At 50.6% G+C, this 25,116-nt stretch overlaps 1 protein-coding gene across 22 annotated transcripts in view; it reads left to right on the top strand.

Annotated features, from left to right (window-relative positions):
• Positions 1-13,426, top strand: part of PTPRS (protein tyrosine phosphatase receptor type S) — a 162,694-nt gene extending 149,268 nt beyond the window's left edge. For all 22 annotated transcript variants that reach the window (XM_037384782.1, XM_037384780.1, XM_037384784.1 and 19 more), the window contains 11 exons: positions 406-529; positions 3,322-3,497; positions 4,082-4,201; positions 4,329-4,483; positions 6,355-6,640; positions 7,134-7,312; positions 8,143-8,269; positions 8,349-8,474; positions 9,556-9,710; positions 10,424-10,559; positions 11,046-13,426. In XM_037384782.1, the coding sequence (XP_037240679.1) occupies positions 406-529; positions 3,322-3,497; positions 4,082-4,201; positions 4,329-4,483; positions 6,355-6,640; positions 7,134-7,312; positions 8,143-8,269; positions 8,349-8,474; positions 9,556-9,710; positions 10,424-10,559; positions 11,046-11,114 (1,653 nt within the window). In that variant the 3' untranslated portion in view covers positions 11,115-13,426. The remainder of the gene's footprint in view (positions 1-405; positions 530-3,321; positions 3,498-4,081; positions 4,202-4,328; positions 4,484-6,354; positions 6,641-7,133; positions 7,313-8,142; positions 8,270-8,348; positions 8,475-9,555; positions 9,711-10,423; positions 10,560-11,045) is intronic.
• The last annotated feature ends 11,690 nt before the right edge of the window (positions 13,427-25,116 follow it).

Raw genomic sequence — 25,116 nt, 5'->3', positions numbered from 1 at the left:
TCTCCCAATTCCCGGCCGTTTGTCTGTCGGTGAGGCAGGGCTGTAACTAATCCGGTGCGGCCTCAGCAGAAGTACGAGCCAAGGCTTCTGTACTGCAGCCTGAAATTGCACCGATGCTTTTGCCACGGGGTTGCACTGCATTGTGCCCGAGGGGGAACTGTCGCAGGTACCACTCTGGGTGTGCTTGGGACTGAGGGATATGGGCCATGAGTACCCTGTGCCACCCAGCTGGGGCTTTTCCGCAGCAAAGATTGATTCTTAAGGAAGCAAATGCTGGGAAATGCTGCGTTCCCCAGCTAGACCTTCAGAGCCCCCATCTGTCCCGTGCAGAACAAGGTACGCAGAGCTTGATTTGCTGCTTTTCTCCTCTCTGAGTCTTCCATTTTCTTTCCCCGATTCCTCCAGTCCATTGACCCTGGCCAGCAGTTCACCTGGGAGCATTCCAACCTCGAAGTGAACAAGCCCAAAAACCGTTACGCGAACGTGATTGCCTACGACCACTCGCGCGTCATCCTGCTGCCCATTGAAGGTACCGTAGTGTCTCTACTCCTACGCGGTAGCGCTAGGCTGAAGTTGCTGCAGGGAAACATATTGCGTGTGCTCTTCTCCCTTCCCTCTTACCCTCTATTTATATTCTTCTCTTAACATCTCGCTGGGAGTTTAGCAAGCAGGAGATACCTCTGTAAAGCAGGCGTTTGTTCAGTTCTGGTGACTGACATATTCCCTGGAGCTGCAATCCCTCATTTCAAGGGCTGGTTTATCAAGAACCTGTCTTCCCTTTACGTGGAGATCCCAGCTCGATACGTTTCTGGCTAACGGGAAGAATTCAGACCACATAGTGCTTTAAAGAGAGCAGGAGCGGGGCAGTGGGTGGCGGTGAATGTGGAGTGTACCTGTGCAGCAGATGAATGAGAAGTAAGCACAGGGCTAATTGTACTAATGTTGAGTGTCAGCAACGTAGCAAAGATGTGGTTGCTGAGTTGTACAGACCTAAAGATTACTTGATATGCAGCTCCTGCTGCAGTCCTGGCCCCTAAAAGGCTAAGAATAAGAAGGGGTTAGCGTTAGCCTGGTAGGTCATAAATTGTTTCCTGAGCTGCTTATGTGAGTGATGGTGCAGTCAGAAAATTTACATTAAATCTCAACTCGTGGCTCTTGACAGAGTTGCTCTGGTGCACGCTACGGTAAGAGGGGCTTTTGGTGGAGAGGAGATGGAGTTTAACAGGGCATCTGCTTTGGTTGCTGCTGCCGAGATAATATTTGAGTTTCATCATCCCAGGTTGTGTGTGGCTGTGCGGAATAGATAAAGCATTTGGAGCCAGGCTGGCACTGCCAAGAACTGATCATCTGAGCAGAGAGGATATGGGGTGTCCTAATAACCCCCTGGTGAATGTAAAGGTTAAGTCAGAAGCCTTCATGAGAAGGGAATTGCTAGAATAATCTCCCTCTGCCAAGAGGGAGCTCTGAGGGACGTGGGGAGATGGAAGAGCCGTTCCTGGGGTAACGACAGATCACGTTGTTTTGCCAAAAGCTGCACAAATCTGGATCGGTCTTGTCTGCCATTAGAGGATTTTAAATGTTTCTCATTGTGAAGATGACTGTGTTCTGGCTTTTTTTTTCTTCCGAGATTAATATTGTATGAGCCAAGGAAAACAGTCTTTAAAAAGTTGCCTTGTCATTGAAGGGAAAAGAGCAGAGCACCAGTGTAGAAATGAAGGATGCTTTGGGCTCATCTCAGCTCTCGGGAAAACAGGAGCACGGGGCTGGATGCAGGCAGCAGCCCTAACTCTGCCCAGGTGGCAGCGTGAGGGACTGATGGTGCGAGTGTGACAGGCCAAGGTTTAATTTTCAAGCATCTGAGAGGCTCTGACATGCCTTGGCTGGTGCGTTCCTTCCTACCAGGCTGTATTTTACGCTGAGGGCTGGAAGATGAAAGGAGTTGGAGGAATTAGTTGTTGCTTTCTCTTTGTTTTAAATCTGGATTTGTCAAGGCTGCAGATTGTCACAGTCTGCTTGGTCAGGAAGAAGTACTGGCTTTAATTCCGTGACTTGTCTCTAACTGGGCTTGTCACACAGCAAAACATTGCGGGAGTTCATGGCCACCATTTGAAATTACAGAGTGGACCCAGGGGGACTGGAGAGGAGATTAATTCCGGAAGCTCAGCCTTGATCACGTCCCTGCCACTGCTGCACAGCCACCTTCCCTCCTGAAATTTCAGATTGAGAAGGAATGGGGGCAGGGAACTCTCCAGAAATTTAATCAAAAGCCATTTCTACCAGCAGCTGAAATTACCAAGTACCCTTGAGGACTGGCAGGCAATTCAGCGTGGATTGCACCTCGCCAACAGAAGCAGCAATGTCTACTGCTACATCAGGATGAGGACTAGCAACCCAATTTCATATTGGTGCTGCTCCCCACCCTTGGCTGCCCTCGAGACAGGAGTTAAGCATTCTGTACTGAGCTAATCATAGGTTAGCAGAAACCTGCCAGCTGTGCCAGCTGCTCTGCTGTAATTAGGAATGGGCCAAATGGCCGAATGGCGCGGATCTGCTGTGCCAGCCTCGGAGGCTCTCTAAAGCTGAACCCGAACATCACTGCTTGCCAGTGTCCATTTTAAGTTCAGAGCAGTTTTCTCCTGCCATGTCCCCATTGCCCTCTTTTCTCTGGCAGCGCCTCCTGCCACTCACAGCGAACCCTGTGCGCAAGGACACGGGCAAGCAGCTGTAACTCAACAGCCTGTAACTCATGCGAATAGGGAGAAAAAACACACTCCTAGAAATGACAGCGGACAATTTAAAGCAAGTCAAAGCCTGTAATTTCAAAGCCTTTACTGGCTGAATCAAGCCTGCTTTTATTCCTTCCTTTGTCCAGCTGTGGCTCACTGCCTGGGACTACAGACGGTGCCGTGCATCCCCAGGTGCACATGCCGCCCAGACACCAGGCGTTCGGGATGAGGACTTGGCTTTTGTCCTATCTGAGGTCAGCGAAGCAAGAGCCAGAGGCCAGGACTTCAGCTCCTGTCTGCAACACCAGTCAGAAGAGCATGGTTTCACGGCTTGATGTTCAGTCTCTTTAATACCTTTTGCAAGAAGTTATTTGTCTCACTGCAATGCAGGCCTTCAAGGCGGGAGCTGGAGCTGGGAAAAACATGCAAAGAGCCTGCTACTCCCAGCTGTGATTGTAACCCACCAAGCCATGAAGGCTCAGGTGGTTTTGCAGGGGAATTATCTCTAACAGCATTCCTGCAAAGATCTCCTCATGCTTCCAACTGTATAAAGTCCTGTGCAATTCACTAACTTGCTTTTGCTGATTTAATGCAGGAATTGTGGGCAGCGATTACATTAACGCCAACTACATTGATGGCTATCGGAAGCAGAATGCCTACATTGCCACGCAGGGGCCTCTGCCAGAGACCTTTGGAGATTTTTGGAGGATGGTGTGGGAGCAGCGTTCAGCTACTATTGTTATGATGACTAAGCTGGAGGAGAAATCACGGGTAAGATGCATGAGAGGGATGACTAGTTAGTCATAATCCTGGGGGATTGGAGGGTAGGGTTGGGGAACAGTAAATCCCTTTGATCTGCAGCCCACGTTTATGTCAGTGGGGGATTTCTGCCTGCTTTGCCAGCACCCTGAAAGTTCAGTGATTCATTGCTTTTTAAAAAACCAAACCAATCACCCTGGAAGGCTGCAGCCTCCTTTGCAACTCCAAGAGAAGAGGGCACTCAATCCCATCGCATGCTTTGTAGGTCTGTCTCGGAGTTAATCATGTGGCACGTTTCACATTCAGTTCTCTTGTTCAACAGACCCCAGTACGTTCACTCTAATCTTCAAGATCATTCCAGTCTATTGTCTAGATGATTGATGTGGTGCATCAAAGCCTGTGCTTAGTCAGTAGGAGCTTTTCATGCCGGGTCTGTCCCTTCCCTGGTGCTTTGGAGAGACATTTCTTGCACCTTCCCTCCCCTTCGCGACCTGGGCAGCTTCACCTGTACCAGTGGTTGTAGGGCAGCCTTGGAACGAGCTTCCCCTGCAGCGCAGGGTTTGTTCCAGCACTGAGCTCTGCCTTTTGCCTTGCAGATCAAGTGTGACCAGTACTGGCCAGGCCGAGGTACCGACACCTATGGAATGATACAAGTGACATTACTCGATACCATCGAATTGGCCACGTTCTGCGTTCGAACGTTCTCCCTTCATAAGGTGAGCTTTCTCCGGCTCTGGTTTTTCCCTGGAGGTGGGCTGCAGCGTGCCCTCCGTTCGCAGCAGCGGCGGGTACGGCAGCACGCTGGCACCTCACGTGACTCTCGGTGCCCTTCTGTCTTTGCAGAACGGCTCCAGTGAGAAGCGAGAGGTCCGGCAGTTCCAGTTCACAGCGTGGCCTGACCATGGCGTGCCCGAGTACCCCACCCCATTCCTGGCTTTCCTGAGACGGGTGAAAACCTGCAACCCCCCTGATGCTGGTCCCATTGTGGTGCACTGCAGGTACCGATTTCCTTCACCTAAGCCTTGAGTGGGGCCACCTGCAAGGGAGCCAGGAGTTCGGACCCGTGCTGATTTGCACCCAGGAGACGTGCACCGTCTCCCAGCGAGTATCCAGCAGGCCAGAGCCGTCCATGCTGTACTGGGCTCTGGTTCTGGGCACAGTGGGGAAGGAGGAAGATCACGGGCAGCCTGGGAAGCTGCTTTGTGATGCTGCATCAGGTGTCTGGGAGGCAGAGCTGCCTCGCTGTCAGAGAGAGAGCTGACAGTGATTGAAAGAGGGTGGGGGTGGGTTTTTTGAGTGCCGCAGCCTTTCTGATAATGACCAACTGAAGGCCCCTATGGGCAGGTAAGGTTCCTAATTCAATTTACAGCCCAACGAGGAATGCTTGCAGCCTCAACTTGGATAAATCCCTGTGTTCCTCAGGAGGGTGTGGAGGAGCCTGCAGGTTACTCGGCACTGAGGAAAGACATCTGAATTTTACAGGCTGCTGGGGGAAGCTAACCCTGCCTCTCCTAGAGGATGCCATTTAAACAGTCTTTGTAAGTGGGCAACTTATCACTAACCTTGCAGATGGCAATTATCGTGCACCTCTCAGAAAATGAATAAAGAGAGCTGTCAGCTCACAAGGTGCAGGAACTGGCTCCCAGATCAGCTGCTAAATTCTTGCCAAAGCTCCCAGTCACCTGCTTGGTTCAGGTGTTAGGCAGTCTAATTAACAGAGATCAAGGGGGCTTCATGAAAAAAGGGGCTGCACTGGCATAGTAAAACAAAACCCTTTATTAGCAGCAGCAAATGCACAGATCCACAGAACCCTGCTGATTCACAAATGCCACTACATACAAGTTTGATGTTACCTTGATGCACAAAAACATTTAGGAAAAGAGGTGATGCAAGTTACTCATTACAACATCGGTAGTTTCTGAGCTGCTGGAAGATCTGAGTGATTTTGCTGGAAGATCTAAGTGAGACCGTGGTTTTTAAGCCTCAGATCGTGCCAGCCTTTTGTTCAAGCCTGGAGCCCCCTACCTAGAATTGTCATAATTGTGTGTCTGCCAGGAGAGCTTCTGTCCTGGGGGTGTTGCAGATGAAGAGGCAGGAGAAACGGGGCAGATCGGTATGGAGGGGCAATAAGGCTCGTCAGCAGAGGCAACTTTTTCATCTTCTGTCCTGTCCTCGGGTGACGTAAGACCAAACTTGGTTTGGGAAGTTTTTGCTAAACTGAGTCGAGCAAAGCAAACCTTTTGAGCTCTTTGGGGCTAAGCCTGTGTACGGACCGGCACAGCTGAGGGGACCTTTCCATCCACTGGCCCTGATCCAGCAGCCTCTCCCTGCTGTTGGGGCAGCACTGGCAGAGTTCACAGAAAACGGCTCCTTAGATTCCGGTGCAGGCTTCACCAGCCCCAGTGCCGCACTCTGTGTGACTCGGAGCAGCAGTGACTCTGGTGTCACCGCTGTCCTCCACCACACGCTATACAGCTGTCCAAACCCAGCACAGCGTTTTTAAACTACGTGACGAGCAACGCGCTGAGGTGAGTGGGCAGCAGCACTCGCAGCGCCGGTTCCGTTGGGCAAGTTCCTTTAGTACAACAAAACTCATGAGAGGGCTGGAGACACACATGGGCGTGGGTTTGCCGAGATTCCCTTTGCCTCGGTGCATCGGTAGCCACGTTCACAAGGCCGGGGCTCCTTCCCAGTCACTGAGTGCATTTCTGCTTCACTCTCCGCCCTGTGCATCTGTTTCCACCCTGTGTTTGCTGCCAATTGTGGCAGGGAAGGTCCTCACTGCTGGGTGGCCGTCTGCAATATTTTTCTCCAGTGGCAGAATAACCCATCACTTTATTATTATTTTTGTCTCCCCTTTTCTTTCCAGTGCGGGTGTTGGACGGACCGGCTGCTTCATTGTGATCGACGCCATGCTAGAGAGGATAAAACATGAGAAGACAGTGGACATTTATGGGCATGTCACCCTCATGAGGTCGCAGCGCAACTACATGGTACAGACAGAAGACCAGTACAGCTTTATACACGATGCCTTGCTTGAGGCTGTCGCTTGCGGCAACACAGAGGTCCCAGCTAGGAATCTCTACACCTACATCCAGAAACTGGCACAGATCGAAGTCAGAGAGCATGTGACGGGCATGGAGTTGGAGTTCAAGGTAATGGTAGATGCTTGAATGGGGACAGTAGTCACTGGGGAAGGCTCCGTGTTCTTCCCGGGAGCTTTGTTCTGCTGGCACTCATGCATAGCAGACAGGGAGCCTTTATAAAGCTGATGGGAATTTTTTGGTTCCATCTTAGAGAAGTAATTACTTTTCTGACTTATTCTACCACAGTTCTCACAGGAGAGCTACCTGTTGCTGTGGGAGGCTTGTCTGGTCATTTCAAATCCAGCTTGAATTTACTCCCGCCTTAGATTGGGTGGGGTTTTTTTTTATTTTTCTTTTCTTTTTTTTTTTTCCTCTCTGAAAGTTTTGCTTAGGGGAAGGGTCTCAGACTCTGTCCCCACCCCCAGAAAAAAACATACAAGGCACACCAGGCTGAACAGCATGGTGGAACATGGCGGGCAAGTTAAATGGGCGGGCACAGGGCTCAATCAAAACAAAAAAAACCCAACTGAACAAATGGTTGTGACTCTGCTTTTGCCTTCAGCGACTTGCCAACTCCAAAGCCCACACCTCCAGGTTCATCAGCGCCAACCTCCCATGCAACAAATTCAAGAATCGCCTTGTCAACATCATGCCATATGAGACCACGCGGGTCTGCCTCCAGCCCATCAGAGGAGTGGAGGGCTCCGACTACATCAATGCCAGCTTTATTGATGGCTACAGGTAAGCAGCCCCGCCGCAGCCGGGGGGTTTGCTCTGCAAGGAGGCAGAGGTACTAAGGGCTGGACTAGGTCTTAACAGGGGCAGTCCTGTTAATTCCAGATGAACAGGAATCCTGTCCCGGCACCTAGCCGTGCCCGCGTGCAGTGCTGGAGGTGAGCTCTCGCGGATGGCCAGCGACCCACGCATACAGCCTTTTGATAGCTTTATTCTCCATGGTCCCCTAAAGCAAACCAAACCCTTCTCCAGCAGCAGGTCCTAAACATAGAGTGTCAGTGAGGGGTGGATTTTGCTGTTGGGAGGTTTCTAAAAACAGATTAGCCTTTTTATTACTTTTGTGATTTGGGGACGTTGCAGTTGTGACAGCTTCCCACAGGCATTATGTGCCACGAGCTCCAGCCTGAGGAGCTGCAGCCCTCCACTGGTGTGCTCGGAGCCCAGCACCAAAGGAACAAAGCAACCCCCTGTGCAGGATTCTTCGCCGGGGTTAGGGCTTCTCCCTGGTGGCGGCTGAATTCTTGATGCTTCTCAGGCCCAAAAACCACGGATTCTAGTTCCAGGAAGCCCAGCATCTTACACCTTCCTCCATGTGAGGCATCATGCTGGAGTAATCTAGTTTTACCCCTTGGAAACGGTATTTAGAGAAAGCTTCGCCACTGACTTTTTTTTTGACTGTTAGCACCAAAGACGCTTCCAGCCCCTTTAGACCTTGCACTGTTCTAGTTCTTTCCCAGCATTGCCATTTGTTCTCGTACTCTCCAGCCGTTGTATGTGTCTGCCCAAGCAGCTCTCGGCAGCCCCCTGACCCACCCCTTGCGTTTGGGCTCTTTCAGACAGCAGAAGGCGTACATCGCTACTCAAGGGCCCCTGGCAGAGACCACTGAAGATTTCTGGCGGATGCTATGGGAGAACAACTCCACCATTGTCGTGATGTTGACTAAGCTTCGCGAGATGGGTCGGGTAAGCGGGGGCTAGAGGAGGAGCGTGGGGAGAAGCCTGCAGCACGGGGCTAACGGGGACCTTTTCTATCCCTTGGCAGGAAAAGTGCCATCAGTACTGGCCAGCGGAGCGTTCTGCCCGGTACCAGTACTTCGTAGTAGATCCCATGGCTGAATACAACATGCCTCAGTACATCCTGCGAGAGTTCAAGGTCACTGATGCCAGGGTAAGTGCTGCAGAATGTTCAGCCTGTGCTTGCGAGGGCTGTAACGGGCTGGAGTGGTTCAAAGCCAGGTGGGAAGGTGGCTGACAGAAAACAAGGCAGTTTGGTGTGGTTTGGCTCCCATGAGAAAGACTGAGGTGTGAACGGTTTCTCTGTAAGTCTGGGATTATCGTCAGCGGAGGAGAGCTTAGCCACGATAACAAAGAAACAAAACACACAAACACAGACTGTACTTGAATATATCTTCTGACAAACTGAAAGTATTCTAACCTCTGCTCAGTAATCATGGTGGCGAGTCGCTTTACTAGAGACGTACCCAGCCTTTGGTTTCACCTGCAGCTTATGTGATGTGGAAAGCAGAAAAGAGTATCTCCTCAAAGAGCTAGTAAAAAACCCAGACTTGCAAAGGATGCTCTGCACCCTACAGAACACGTACATTTCTCCTCTGGCTTTAAGAGGAGCCACTGTTACTCATATTCAGAGGGGCACAGCCACTCAAATAATCTCAGATTCAACGTCAGATTTCTCACCCAAAGGAACATTTCAGTACCTCTGAAATTTGTTCAGCAGATGTAACCCTCGCTCTCGGAGTAGTGTTTCATGCTTTTGAGGTTGCCAGTGTTACAGAACCTGATAATTCTATTTGCAAGGTTGAGACAGAGGATGCCTCATCAGTCCTGGTAGAAGATGATTTATCTTCCTGTCAGCTGTAATTCTGACACTGTGGCAACTCTTCTGAAGATTGATAGAGAGGCCATAACCTCACCTTGAATGTTCCTTTGCTGAGGACTCCATCTGTGCCGTTGTTGCAGTGGTCAGAGCTTTCAGCACACCTGCCAGAAGTATAGATCTCTACTGACAAGCTGACTCCAGAAATGTCAGCTGCAACACGAGCAGCTTCATCATTATCTAGCTAGATAATATATACGTGTTCATGACCGTAACACAAAGTTGGTTCAACTTTTTCTGCCCTTTAATGAACCAGCAACAAAATGGGGGCAGGGGGTGGGGGGGTGGCGCTGCCGTTTGTATTCAGTGCCACAAACACAGGATGTTTTCACTATTACTGGTTTTTCTCCCCCAGGACGGTCAGTCACGAACTGTTCGCCAGTTCCAGTTCACTGACTGGCCAGAACAAGGTGTGCCAAAATCAGGAGAAGGTTTTATCGATTTCATCGGACAGGTACATAAGACCAAGGAGCAGTTTGGCCAGGATGGCCCCATCTCTGTCCACTGCAGGTAGGCACGTGCAGATAGACATGGCTAATTCAACTGGGGATGCAAAAGTGCAGAAGGAATTAAAGCCCTACCGCTACCTCCCTCCTTTCCCACACCCTTTGCAGGCAGATTTCTTGGGGGTGTCTGGAGGGGAGGGTGCCAAACACTACTGCTTCTGCCAGCCAGACTGGTCTCCCTCGGAGCTGGGCACTGCCCACAAGGCCTTTGGCCCTTCAGGTCTAGGGGAGAGGTCGGAAATGCTGATCATCCTCTGAAGGAGATGGGAACCGCCGTGTTAATCAATATTTGACCTGCAGAATTAGAAGTATTTTTTTTACCAGTCGTAGCCCAGTTCGGCACCTCTAACGCTGCTGGGCTGGGTTTGCTGGTGCTAGTAGGAAGAATTGTACCTCCCTGCCCCTGGGCCAGAGAGGATAACGTGTTCTTCAAACTATTTATTTTTAAAAGCCTAATGTGACATATTTGGTAATAGTTTTCCACAGTGAATGCTGTTTATCACTGCCCGAAGTTTTTGATTTTTTTTAATTTCACTTTCTCAATTTGTTTGGGTCACACACTGGCAGTTTCACTGTGTCCTACCTCCTGGAGGACTGACTGAGGGTCTCCGGGTCTGACATGCTCATCACGCAGCTCAGCCGTACAGAACGTCAGCATTTAGAGAAGCATCTGAACGCTGTAACATACGGTTTCCTTCTTTTGTCCCATTCCTGCAGTGCCGGCGTGGGCAGAACTGGAGTGTTTATCACATTGAGTATCGTCCTGGAAAGAATGCGTTATGAGGGTGTTGTAGATATTTTCCAGACAGTAAAGATGCTGCGAACACAACGACCCGCGATGGTGCAAACAGAGGTAAGGCGGAGTGGGGAACCCATCTCTACAGGTTTGGGGGCTGAGTAGCAAAGCCTCCCCCTCAGCACCTCGGCTGCGTGGAACGTGCTTTTTGCCTTTCTAACCACAGCAAAACAAAACCTTACCTGAAAATTACTGAGCGAGCCCAGGCTGCGCCGCTGCTTTTACCAAAGTAATGTATGAAGTCTGTTAGAGCTTTCATCCCAGTCTGCCAGCCGTGCTCCTTATCTCATCCCCACCTCCAAGGCAGGGGCGACTCACCTGCCTCGAAACACAGCCCATGTTGGCTGTGGAGCCAGAAATGCCGACCTGGGAGACGCCCAAACAATAAAGGGAAGGGATTTCCTTTCCCAGTCGTTCACAGTTCTCCGAGGATAAAAGGTTCTGCGTGTGGCTCCTGCCCAAGCCTGTGCTAGCTGGGAAGCAGGGCAGGGATGCTGAAGAGCCGTTTCAAACCTCTGAAGCTGTTCCCTTTGCTGTTTGCAGGATGAATACCAGTTCTGTTACCAGGCAGCTCTGGAGTATCTGGGAAGCTTTGATCACTATGCAACATAAAAAGCCATCCGTTGTGCAGACTCTACCAACCACTTAAGTCCTGGAAGGCCTCTTTTGACCCAGGAGGAGCGCTTGAACTTACAAACTGAATCAGAAGAAGTACCTTTTCATCTGGACAATGCATTGGGGAGCAGGGGGAAGGATTGCAAGGAACACCCCTTCGGGAACTCCATGTTGTAACCTGGACCGTAAAGAGGCAGCTCAGGAGACTGCTGAAGGACTGCTTTAAGTGGTGAACTGCTCTTGTTACCTCAAGTGGTGTTCGCTGTGGAGGACGTATGGACATCATGAAACAGATCCAAAAGCTAAAACACACCTTGCGAAATGTTGCCGCTGGAGAAGGGAAGGAAACCGACTTCGGTTACATCATTAGAGTTCAGTTTATTTACTAATATAGTTGGCAGTCTTTAAAGGAAGTCACTTGCAGAATTGAAGGTGTTCCGTAAAAGATAAGAAAAGGAACTAAATCTCAACACTTAGGCAAACTTAGGGTCAGGAGTTCTTCTAGCTGGAGTCTTAATAACCTCAGTATCAACATTGGGATGATTCTGGGCTTACAGGCACCTTGCAAACAGCATTCACCGAAGGCCCCTGCCACGCGAGAGGTTTTATAGCTCACATTTTGAATACTTGGAACATTCCTCATTTCTTCTAATTCCAAAATTTATTTTTTAGGCTATTTAAAATTCTGGAGACAAAGCGAGAGAGGGAGAGAGAGATCCAAACCCCATACCTGGCTGTGTGGTGTGGCCCCCTCCCCTTGCACGCCAGTGGGGCAGGTAGAGGTGGCAGCTCCCCGGGGCTGGGTTTGCTGGTTCTGTTCCCCTGTTTCAGCACATCCAGCTACCACACAAAGGCATTAAACCTGGGCAGGACACCCCGCAAGGAACGGCAGCCCCTTTCCTTTCTCTTTGCACATTCACACAACCCCACTTCTGCTGCAAGCAGCTGTGCCACCCCACCAGTTCCTGCCGCAGAAGGCCAGGAGCATCTCCCTGAAAGGAGCCCAAGAAGCACCCTTAAGAATTTTATTTCCAATAGCCAACTGCTTCTTGCTGCCAACCCCTCACCTCTGAACACTGCGGCTCTCCGGGAGCGATGCAGAGAGACTCTCAGGACTCTCCTGGTACCATGTCACACCACGCTCCTTGGCACAGCTACGAACGTGCCCTAGCTGTATAAATAACTGGGAAAGATCAAGTAAGGTGCATTCAATGGCATATACTGTGAGTGGCTTTCTTTAAAGTATCGATGTAACTGTAACAAGTGACATTACCTTTTTTTTAAATAGTGTATTTTTTCCTTTTTTTTAAAAAAAAAAGACAAAGAATATCAGTCAATGAATTTAAAAGAAAAATTTGCTTATTTGTTCATATTATGTTCAAAGACAGTCTATTTTTTCACTGTAGAAATGTTACGTGTAATGGCTGTGATATATAAAAATGCAGTGCAAATTGCTACTTCTACATATTGCTTTTCTACCATTTAAAAGGTTTAACTTGCTCATGTAAGAATAACATGTCCTTTCTGGATTTTTTTTTTTTTTGGGTTCTTTTGTTTTAAATCGATCGCAGACATACCCCATGTCTCTGGAAGGGTGTGAGATGAGCAGGCAGGCCTAGACACGGTGGCGGTGGCAGTGCCAACCCACCTCCCCTTCAGCTGTGGCCATGTTCTGGGCTTAACTGGGCCAGGGCTGAACTGGGAGATGAAACAATACCAGTGTCTTACCATGACTGAAGACAGAAAGACAGTGATATCAGCGCCAGGGCAAACATCAGCACGCACACAGGTTTTTTTAACATCAAAGGTGTATCGTAGGTAATGGCCCATCGTGCGCTGCGTTGTAGATATAATGCTCTTGCAGGTGTACGGGACGAGGAGTTTTCTTGCAGAAGTGCACAGAGGACAGCAAGTCTAGGAGAAGACACACTGCCCTGAACACTGCTTGCCTGTGACTTTTCCTTTTTTTATTTTTCTAGAAGGGGTAAATCATGGCCATCAAGTGCTACCCAGAAAACCCCACAACAATCTATTTCCTGTCTTTAACTAAAAAAAAAAAAAAAAAAGAAAGAAACGAAAGGCTTCTTCAAGATTTTCCTTCTTATTTGTGTGAAAATTGCCCAAATTTCTAAGTCTGTTGCAGCAAAATTACTGGACAAGCTGGGGGGAGGGGGGAAGTTTTTTCCTTTGTATGAGAGCAAAGTGCTGTTGCTTTCACACTGTTATTTCAAACTGAAACAGTAAGTGGTTTTCATACCACTTGTGTATGTAGATATATTGACTTTGTATTAAAGGAAGATTGTCTGAAAGGCCTGACTGCAAACCTGTTTGTTGGTAGGAGCGGGCAAGGAGCGAAGCAGCCGCTTGGTGTAACGCAGCGACCACAGAAACATTTTTGCTGGTGCCCAGGGCCAGGTAGCAGGTTGCTTTCCCTCTGCTGTGCTTGTGCTCCTTCTAAAAATAGGTCACCTTGACAAGCCAAACATGTGGTTGCAAAGAAACCAGCTCATTCGGAGAGCTTTTGGGCAAATAGCTGCAGTGACACAGGTGGGAGCTCGCGGCGAGCTCAGAACGACAGCCGGGACCACCGCAGGACTGAGAAGCCACAGGTGCATGGGTTGTGGCCACCTTGAGGTGTAAAACCTTTGGTGACTGCAGTTCCTGCTGCCTCCTCTGCATTTCCCTTGGGTGAGGCAGCAGCTCTCGGGCTGGAGCCCAGGTGGGAAGAGGTTGCCACCACCCGCTGTCCAGGTGCTGTCCTGGCTCTGGATGATGGCTCTGAGCCTGCAGGCAAGGAGTAAAAAACAACTTGGTGAACAGACAGACTGATTTACTCCAAGCCCACAGCCGCAGCAGAAAGCAGCTCACAGCTCCTCCACCGCCTGGAACAGCCCGTGCCCCAGCTGCAGCACGGTGGGGTGGCGATGCTGAACGCAGAACACCTCGCTGCCCTCTCCACGCCGGTGTGAGCTGCTTCAAAAACCATTGTCAAGCTGAGCCAAAGCCTACGGAGCTTTAACTGGTCTGTGCCAAGAGTGGCTCCTACCCCTGCTGCTCACCGGTGGGCTCAGACCGAGCTTCCCTCTTCATCCACGTCGAGGCAGCGAGGCGCTGAGCGGGGCAGGGCTGGCGCGGACACGGAGGACGACGCAAGCATTCCCTATCAGGTATTTTTCCCCTTCCTTTTACCGGCACCAACCCTCTCTCCTTACTACAGTGACACCACCATCAGCATTTTGGCTCAAGTTTAAAGAAAAGAAAAAATAATAATATAGCAAGTTAGCACAGAACCGTGATCAAACATCACGTGAGCTGTGAACCCAGGGAATTACATCACCTCCAAAATGTTGTTATTCCACGTGATAGATGGAGCAGAGGGGAAGTGGGGGGGGAGCCAAACAAACATACATCAAACAGCAACAACCCTGATGGCACAGGAAAAAAGGAGAAAGGGGGAAAAAAAAGAAGAAAAAAAAAGCTGGTTTATAATCATGTCTCATGTACATGAGCACCCCCAGGCAGCTGTGTGAATAGTAATGATTTTTGACTCATCATAATCTCCTGGATAATTTGTAGCACTGAACTCTACCGATCAGCTACGCAACACAGGACATCAGCCTTACATCAATCAACGTCTTGATTTTTGATGCTCACTTTGTTTTATACTTGAAGAATAGAAAGGAAAAACTGATTTTTCTCCTAAGCTCTGTTCATCAGCCTCCCTAGGTCCCTCCTGTGTCTACCTACTCTCCTGTACTCTCAGCAATACTGTTCTTGTCTCTCTGTGACACTAATCGCTCTCATCACCGCTCTCCAGTCTCTTATTTTTCTTCTATCCTTTTTTGAGCTGGTGTGACTGTCCCCCGTGTTGAGATGCAAAACCCTTGCAGCACAGAAATAAATTCCACATGGAGTACAGGAAGGTGAGTGACAAAGAGAATTGGAACAACAGCTGGGAACTAAGTAAATCTTCAAAAAAAAACCCCAGCCAACACAGTAGGAAGCCAGTTAGGGAAGCAAACACAGAATGAAATCTTCTCGGCGCAAGAATAAGGCTTAAAAAAGCTGCAAAGTGAGGAGTGACACTGAGTCTGCCTTGAGGCTGCCGCAGTGGGGATGGCCCCCCAGTGCTCCTCTCGGAAGGTCAGGAATCAGAAGCATCATTGCTAGGAAAATCCCGCTACCATCTTTGCCTTCTAATGGCCATTGCATCACTCCACACAAAACATAAAGCATGTGAGCAGACACTGAAGCAGAGTCCTTAGCAGTGGCAACAACCTCGGTCCCCCCGTTCCGTTCCTCACGCCATAAGACCAGGAAGAGCTGGCGGGAGGGAAGAGGCAGCGGAGCCCTCCGCTGACGGACACACCGGGATGCTGCGGGTAGCGATGCTGGCACAGAAAAACCCACCTGAGGCATCCTGATTGCAGCAGCCGGAGAAACCCCCACCGACAAGGACAGGAGCCAAGATGCCCATCGCCAATAAATAGCTCTGAGGTTCCCTGTGGCCAGAACAGGTGGGGACACCGCGCTCGGATGTGCCGCAGGTAACTAATGAACACGCTCACTGGTCTGGGAAAAAAGCGCCACATCGCTCAGGGCCTGGCAGGGGCTGGCTCAGACCATCGGAGCCGAACTGCGCTGGTCCTTGCGCTTTTAGGGACCTAAAGATTCCAGCAGTAAAGCCCAAAGGACCGTAAGCAAAGAGCAGATGCCACGTACAGACTCCTAAAGGCAAAGAGAGACAACAGAGGACCTGCAGAGACCTGATCTCCGCTCCACAAAACCCTCCTAGCTGGAACACTTGCTACTTTGACTTAGCTCAGTCATTCCTACTGCAAAGCTCATCACAGACCCATTTCATCAGCCAAGATAACCAGCGGGTTTTATGCTCTGTCTCTGCTTTAGGCCAGGACAGCCTCAGCCAAGGCACCACCGACACGGGAAAACCTGCACGACTCAGCCCCACTGAGGCAGCCCTCCACCGGTGCTCGTTGGCTGCTGACACGGCATCCGAGCGTGCGGTGTCTGAACGCAACAGGCCAAGGTGCTGCTGGGGGGATTGAGCACAAGCCATTCCGGGCTCCAGGATGTGGTGGGACACCCTGGCTGTGCCGCGGCGCTGGCCCTTGCCGCAAAGAGCAAATGAAACCCAAATTCCTGCTAAAAGCTCATCCTTTCAGGGTCTGCTCTGCCAGACAGCACCAGCCTGAAACCTGGCACGCAGCTCGCTTTCCTTTCGTTTTAATTAAACATTAAGTGATGGACCATTAATGCCCAATTTCAGCAGGGCAGTAGGGAAGGCTCTTGTTTCTTACTGATCCAAAGGTCTTTTTTTTTAAATCTCTGTCTCACTCCTCCTTTAACATGAGCTCCAACAGACAGCTTTGACAGCAAGTTTATTAGCAATGCTAGCACAAGGTGGAAGGAGTAAACCAGTGTAGGCAATATTTTTACAGAAAAGGACTGTCACCAGGGCACTAGATGTACGCCGAGAGCGATTCTTTATGGAGGACCAGGGTTAAAGCATACACAGTGGGTTTACAATGGAGTCTCAGCAGCAGAGCCCTCTTTTACTGAAGGGGAGAGAGACACTGAGAACGGATCCAAATCCACCCCTCCAAGACAGGCTACACGCAGGGAACGTTTGCCTTTCGGAGTGTCCGGGGCGTATTTCAGTGCTTGCTCTGAGGAGCAGCATCCCGCAGCAGCGCAGGCAGCCAGGAGCCCCGGCAGGATTCGGAGCTGACCCTGCCCCACGCTGGTCCCATCCCCAGGGACCCTGAGGGTGAGCACCCATGTCACCGGAGCCAGTGCTCACCCCCAACCCCCCAGCAGCTCCCCCCCGCAGCAGGTGCATCTCAAGGCATTTCTGACGTCATTTACGTGCAAACCCTGAACAATTCTTTTCAGAGTTTAACAAATGTCTCGTAAACCCTCCCCCCTCTCCTCTCCCTTTAATGTAACTCTCTATTTATGCTACATCCAAAGGTCAATCCTGAATTACTCTTTCTCTGCTCGAGCGCTGCTCCTGGAAGGCCACTGAGCCTCCCTTGCCAGGGCCACCAGCAGACCCCATCCTGGCACATGGCAACCCCACCCTGCCCCCCCCAGCCTGGCCACCTCACCCCCAGGCAGCGGGGACCCTGCGTGTCCATCCTTCCATCTGCCATGGGACACCCAGCTGGGGCCATGAGGGGCAACCAGACCCCCCAGACCCCCCGGTGCTGCCACACGGAGCAGTGCTCGGCGGGAGCAGGCTTGTCCCCATACTCATTTACGCCATGTTGGGCAAAACCAGTTTATGCCTCAGCCTTAATTTGCAATGGCCTGGACACCAAAGCGCTGAGGGACTGATTTGCAAAAGCCCCTGCGCCTCTGCACAAACCAAGAGCCCCTTCAGTCCCCCGCAGCAGAACAAAGACTTTAAAGTAGATGTAACTGTAATTTACATTCCAGAGGAAAAGGAAAAGCCTTTCTTGGTTTACAGAATTACCCAAGTGGCAAACCAGTTCCCAGGCCAGGAGAAATTCTTCATGTTGCAATACGCTTTAATTATACCAAGAGAAGCAGTAACGGAATGAGAAATCAATTCCTGCTCCTAAATAAGATGGTTGCAAATTCCAAGTCAGTAACTGAACAGATGTAGAACTGAAATGGAAGTAGTAAATACCCTCACAGGCGCTGAGAAAATTGTCTTATTATCTCAAGTTCATCCACCGGTAAAGGGATACAGGCAGACTGCTCCCAAATTTCTGAAGAAGGAAACCACAACAAGTTCATGTCCATGGCAGTGTCACAACAGGCACCCGAACAGAGACGCCGCTGCCCCTTCCCCTCACCCAGGGCGGTGCAGGACACCCACCCACCCCCCGGCTCAGGAGCCAACCCCATGCTGGAGCCCCACGGCAGCTGCACCGCCACAGCTCTCCCCCCTCGCATCCCACCCGCCGGCGCTTCGGGTCGGAAGGAGGAGCCCACCCCACCTACCACTTTCTTGCCACCAGCTGCTCGCATCCCTCCTGCTCTCAGCACCACCCTCAGCTCATGCAGCACCAACTCCCAGCGCAACCGCAGCCATCCCCGGCCCATGCGGCAGCTGTTCTGTCCTACAAAGCCAAACACCCTACGGGGCGGAGAGGAGCCCCGCTTGCTAGCAAACCCCTACCTGCACTGGCATCCTGAAAGCAGGAGCCTGACACCTTTAACTCCACGGGCTCCAAGGATGGTCCTCGGACCCCCGCTCACCACCCCACGCATGCAGGAGCGAGGGGCCATGGATGTTCCCCTCTCGGGCTGGCGGGCACTGATGGTGCTGTGCTGGCCGCAGTGGGCTGGTTCGGCAGGGAGGGACCCCCTGCACATCCCCACGTCCCATCGCCAAATCCATCTATATATAAGCGGAGCCGGGAACGTATGGCTTGCCCTGCACACGCTGCCCTCTGGGCTAACAGCGGCACTGGGACCCCACGCCACCAGCAGCGCAGATCCAAAAGACTAAGACTGAATCCCAAGTGTTGCTTTAGCTTGACCTGTAATTTCTTGTTCAAGATGATACAGGAGGTATCAAACAGGCTCGGAAAGGAGACAGCTTTGCTTCCCACTCAGCCAAGAGGAAGGCCAGGGAGGAGGAGTAAGGCACAGCCCCTCTCTGCTTCTACTGTTGTCTGAAACATCTCTGGGGTGGAAGGGGGGGCATATAAATATAGCCACATTTAGGATATAGCAGATAAAGAAAACACAATCATGAAGAAGTTGAAGAAAACACTGTCCTGGTGGCTAACCAGGGCACGACCTGGCAGCCACAAGCAGTGTGAGTGGGGGGGGGATGCAAACCACCACGTTGTTCCAGACCTTGGGTGACGGCTGCAGCCTGAACAGCAGAGCTACATTTCTGTTTGCTCACAGTGTGCTCTCCCCCGCTATTTAACATACTCATCCTGGTCCATCTCTCATCTGCTTATTTTTCTCTTGTCTACTTATCCACCCACCCAAGCAGTAACTCCAGATCCCCTTGCAATTTGTCCAGAGATCAAACCCTGAAGTTGCTATCCCACCGCGCCTTTATCGCCTGGAAGACCAACATGCACAATTCCCTTCAAGTCATTAGAGATTCCCGATTAAGAGAGTTTGGGGCTCCGTCCATCTGTGTATGTATGCGGCGACGTGTACCTACAAGCACACACATATATGCAGATGGCAATGCCAGATTAATAGTTACACAAGGGTTTTAACCCAGGCTTACTGAGGATAATAAACCCCTCTAAAAAAAACCAAACCCAAAATCATGTCCAAATGATTAAAAAAAATATCTCCTTTTTTTAAATACCTAACATGCTGCCTGAGCTGCATGTAAGGTGCTGTTCAGGAAATTGCTAACATCGCTAATTCAGGCTCCACTCCCACCCCTTCTGGCTGGGAGCACCAGGTGCTGCCCACCGGAACACCCGCTGGCCCTGTGGCAGCCATGGGGACAGCACACGGCTGTTGCTGTGACCAAAGGGCGGCCCAGAGCCACCCGCGGACATCGTGTTGGGTTCAGGACAATAAATGCCCCCTTAAGGTGCAGGAGGTGCCTGCCCACGTGTCGAAGGAAGGTGGGGTGGTCCTGGTGCCTGCCCGTGGAGGAGGAGGGGACGAAGGCTCCAGCGGCACGGCAACCACCGAGCCCCCCAGCTCCACCCCAGTTCCTGCATTTCCAGGACTCACCGTTACAATCAGTGGATGCCGCGCTCCTAAAGACAGGGGTGGGTAAAGGGGAGCTGTGAGACCTTTACCCTGCGGTTTATTTAACTGCCTCAAACTCTTTGGGTCCATTTTGCTAACGAGCTCCAGGTTGGATCCAGCTGTTCCTCACCCTCCCGGCAGCACCAGGACTAGACCAGAGCAACCTCCTTCGCTTTCCCTGGCCAAACCCCAACCACAACAAGGGACAAAGCAATCCAGTGGAAACGTGTGTTTGTGGTTCCTAGTTTTAATTCAGTCCCTTACAGCAACCCAACTCATTTCTGCCAGCCACCCAAGGGACTTTTCCTCAGAAAACTTGCCCTTGGCTTTCTAACACAACTCGCACCAAGACACCTCAATCAAGGGCAGTGGTTTTGAAGGTATCTCCACTACATTCTGAACCCTACCAAGCTGTTATTCCAAACAGGACGGCACCGGCACCAGTATCACCATCATCATCTGGCGAAGCAGAAGCACAAGTGAAGCCAAGGGCTCGGCAGCAACCTACAGCCATGGGTCTTCCGAAAGGACACGGCAACACCTACTCAAACAGCAGCAGAGATCTTCTGCTCGGTTTGTTAATCCATACCATCGTTTTAAAATAGGTGACACTGAAATAACATTTTCCCACCACTACATTGAACAGACAGAAGAGGACACAGTGGAGATTTATACATATTCTCCTAAAACATGGGGGAGGAAGGGATGGTGGAATTTCAGTAGAACCTGCATCCACCTTCACTTCCTCAGAAACACTACAATGAAATGAAGCTCGCAGAGCATTTGCCTCGGGGGTGAGGTGCAAATCCTTCTAACCGGCTGGCCTGGAGATGACAGCCAAGGCATACGGCACCTCGCTGAATCACACAGCCAGAAATACAATGCAAACGACCAAAAAATGCAAATGACTGAAAAAACCCCACCTGCCGTGGGCCCTGCAGATACCACCCACGGGATATTTTTAGGGGCTGGGGAGGAGATGCTGAAGACGTGCCTTTAGAGGAGCGACGCCAGCTTTTGGCAAGCCCCAAGGCAAGCACAGGGCACTGTGCTTCTCCCTCTCCTGGCAGCTCCATCTGAGCTGGGGGGGGTGCGGGGAGCGCGGTGTGTGTCTCCCTGGGTGCCATGTGGTCACCACCACCTCCAGGACAGAGCTGGATCAACACGAGCTTTCCCACACCACCACCAACCCCCACCTTAGAGCCTCCTGAAGCAGCTCAGGCTCTTCACACTAGCAAAGAACATCGACCTGGGGGGCCAGCGACAGCCGCTCCGATGCTCAGCCCCCTGCAGCAGCCGGACAAACAGCAGGAAGGCAAAAAAGCCCTGGAGAGGGATGCAGCAGGGACCAGGGAATAACGTCAAAGCAGAACAAGCCGGGAGGACTATGGTAAGAAACCAGCGATACCTGTAGCTGCAGACCCACCTCGTCTTGCAACACAAACAGGACGAAGCTTCAGCTGGCCCATCCCTCCATCCATCCCTCAGTGTGAAGCCTCCTGGACACGCTGAGGGCCTGGGACTGCCTGGCTGCCCTGGGACCAGCACGGGGAGGACGAAGCAGCAAGCTGGGGCAAAGCAGGGCTGGAAATGATCAGGACCTGAGTGGCACCAGGTGTGGGCTTTGGGCAGCCAAGCAGCTGGGCGGCTCTAACAGCCCCTTCCTGGCCACGAACAAAAGCATTAATGTTCTTCTCTGCTTCTTTAGCTGAAAGAGAAGCAAAGAGAGAAGCTGTTACAGCTGTCACACAAAAGAAAAGATCTTTAAAATGTTTCAGAATACAGTTCCCAGAAACCTGCACTTCCCAAATGCAAAGCAGACTGGCTGCTGACCCTCACGCTCCCAGCTTCGGCGGCTGTTACGTTCAGAAGATGCTGCTCAGCCCCCCAGGTACTTTAACAACACAGCACCGTCTGCCTGGCAGGTGGAGGTGCCCTGCTGCTGCAGAGGAGAGGAGGGTCCGTCCGTCCCGCTCCCCCGCAGAGCTGGGGGTGCTGGGCGGGAGGAGAGACCCTCGTCTGCCCAGCCAGGTGAAGCTGCAAAGGGCACGACAGGACCCACCTGTGTGGCTGCCACAGGGACCTCCCCGCTCACCAGACGGGGCAACATGTGAGAAATTCCTGCTGTAAAACAGTTTTTCTTCTACCAGCGACCGGCCTTTGACCAAATCCCACTCTCGGTGTTTCCACGCTGAACACCCCTGCCCCAACCCCTGCCATGTCAAGCTGAATCTCTGCAAAAGCCGTGCGAGGCACAGTGTCTGGAGGTTTAGACTTTGTTATTTTATTTTATTTTTACCAAGGGCAAGTTAGCATTACTCTGGTGAAGCGGCAAGGTCTAAAAATCACATTCCTCAAACCTGGATGTTTATTCCACAGGTGAGACCTCAAGGTCTTCTTGCTGTTTTCCACATTCAGGCACCGGTCAGATCTTACACCACCGGCCCTTCTCCCTCTGCCAGGGAGGTGGCTTTTCCACCTCGGCCGGTATGCACAGCCCATACCGCGGTGAAATGGGATTAAGAGAATTTGGGATAAAAAGATGAGCTCCAGGGCAATGCTTGTCCAAGACAGCAGAGCTTCAAAAGGAGACTCAAGCAGGTGTTTAAACACAGAAACCATCAGCAGTCTGCACACCTTTGGCATGCTTCCCTGTGGAGCAGAATGCCATTTAATGTACACGTATACATATATATGCATGTTTTTAATGTTAACGTAGCTCCACTGAGGTCGATGTGCTCAAACTCCCCGGTGATGACCTGCACAAGCACGCCCAGGGCTCGCTCCAGCTCTTCACAGCAGATGAGAGAGGCACAAACAAACCGTCGACAGGTCTAATTAGTATGGCAGATTGGTGTAAGGGGGGGACACCTTCCACAGGCGTCATGTGGAAACACAAATTTCACCTTTTTAAGCAGAAGGAAATGCTCTCACAATCTCTTGGCCTCAAATGTCTCGCTCCCCATCACCCACTACCACCCCACTGCATCCCACAGCCCGCCTCCCTCTCCTTAAAGGTATTTTAGGATATCGCCTCTCAGCTATACAAGAATTCTTTAGGTTGAAACCTAAAGATAAATCAAAACAAATTACTGTTCCACCAGGAAAAGCAGATTCAAATTGCCATGCAATTTTTTATCTAAATAATGTTTAAATTTTTAAAAGGGGGGTAAAAAAACCTAATTACATCTTTGTGTGGAAGATCATAAATCACATAATTATAATGGGAACCTCTGCATCTTTCCAACAGACTAAAAGCAGACTACGCAAGTTCTTATCTCATTACTGTTTAATTAAGAATTATGTTTGAGCATCTTCTTTTTAATTATCACGGAGCCCAGATGACTTCTAATCTCCTTTTTTTACCCAAAATGAGGTAAGGTGCGGTCCAAAATGGGCACCAATGAATTTACAATTTGCTCTTTGGGGAACTTTAATAAAATTACTCCACACAGAAGATTAACGCCGATAAAGTGAACTTCTAAAAAGAACATTTGGTTCCTTTCAATTAGCATCGTACAACCGTCAGGAGCTTGTAAGGAGGATGCTGAAGGGGGCAGGGGTGGGTGTCATGCACAGCTCAGCGGTGGTACACCCACCCCCCCCACCACCACCCCCCAAGCACATGGGACAGCAGTGACGGAGGGGGAACGGAGGCCGGCAGAGACCAGCACCGGTGCCAGCAAATGGTCCTGGCCCTGGCAAGGCTGAGGCTGGCGAATGGCTCCTCACCCATCAGACGAAAAAAATAACCAGACCCTAGCACATCCCACACTGACCGCAACAACCTTAACCTGAAGACAAAAATCTCTGTATAGCTGTACTTTATTTTTCTGTTGTCTCTGGATAAAATCCATTTATTAAGGCTGCAGGGGCTCCGTGTCCAGCTACACTAGATCAGCTATTCAGCAATGACCCACGTAGAGGCAGTGGGATTCCTCCGGCTCCTGAGCTGCCCCGTTTCCCTCCTCTTAACATCAGGGGACAGTTTTCCCCACCAAAATATTTCCCCACTGAGTCCGAACTCAGCCCTGCTGACTATCACCACCCGAGGTAACGACCTGCAAACACCACACATCTATTTTTTTAAACCCAGTGCACAGAGAACACCTTTTAATTCAATTGGTTCAATCGACACAGAGAGATTATTAGTTTTCGGTAAGATTTGATTCAATAAATTAGCCTGGAAATATCAGCACAGCCAGGCAAGCAAAGAAAAACAGAGATAAATCCCTGCCATAGCACTGCTTCATCTTTTAAAGGCAATTAACTCTTAGTTATTAGCTTTTAATTAGGGAATAATAATGACACCATTAATACAGTTTATTATACTTGTCAGCAGACAGCTGTTCCAAACAGATTTTATTATCAGATCTCGGCAGCTTTTGTCTGCTCCCTTGTCCGCAGGGGGAAGGCAGCAGCTCCCCAGGCCCAGGTGGGGGGTCCCCGGGTGAAGGTCCCCCACATATGGCCCCCACCATGCAGGAACCCCCCTGGGTCCTTGTCCCTAACCTGCTGTCGGTGGGAGCTGGCTCCCACCCCAGCCCCTCTCCAAGGAGGGGTGCAGGATGAATGTCAGCTCCCTCCGAGACTCCAGAGGAGCCTTACAGAATTCTCAAGGATTTTACTTTTTCTTTTTTTCTTTCTTTTAAAAACCCCACTGTCTAAAATGGTTTCTCTCTCAGAGAAACCTGGTGGCAGCAGGATCCAGCCTTGGCTGTGCGTTTGATGTCTCTCTCATGGGTAACAGACATGCCTTTCCTGGGGTGGGGCGGGGGATGCTGGATCGGCACCGAAGCTGGTTTTACACCTCGGCTCATAAATCTGAGACGGCATCTGACTCCCGAAATATTTATGATGCCAAAAAACCTCACTGTTTTATTTTCCTTTCTTCTGAGCTTATCTATCTCTTTGGGCATGCGGTGTCCATTTAGAGCACAGAGCAGAGATGATTGGCACACAAATGATCACTTTAAAGAAATTTAGCATTCCAAATAAGTTTATCCATTCATAATCTCATTCCACCCTACTGCCAGGTGCATGTCAGCACGAGAAGGCAGCTGCAAAGGTTGCTGGAAATACCCTGTAATACTCTTTCTTCTTGCCCCAAATTTACCCTGAAACTCTAAACCTCAAATCCTTCTGTAAGAGTAACCACTACCACACTGGCAGTGGCCAACTGCCTCAAGTTTTCACTGATGCTTTTTTATTTCTTTGTATACTGCATCACTAAAACAAAATATCCAGAAGGCTCGTAAAACTACACACACTG

The sequence above is a fragment of the Falco rusticolus genome, chromosome 4 (assembly GCF_015220075.1).
Source record: "Falco rusticolus isolate bFalRus1 chromosome 4, bFalRus1.pri, whole genome shotgun sequence".
NCBI lineage: Eukaryota > Metazoa > Chordata > Aves > Falconiformes > Falconidae > Falco > Falco rusticolus.
Note: the sequence above shows the minus strand (reverse complement) of the source record. Positions and strands in the feature narration are given on the sequence as shown.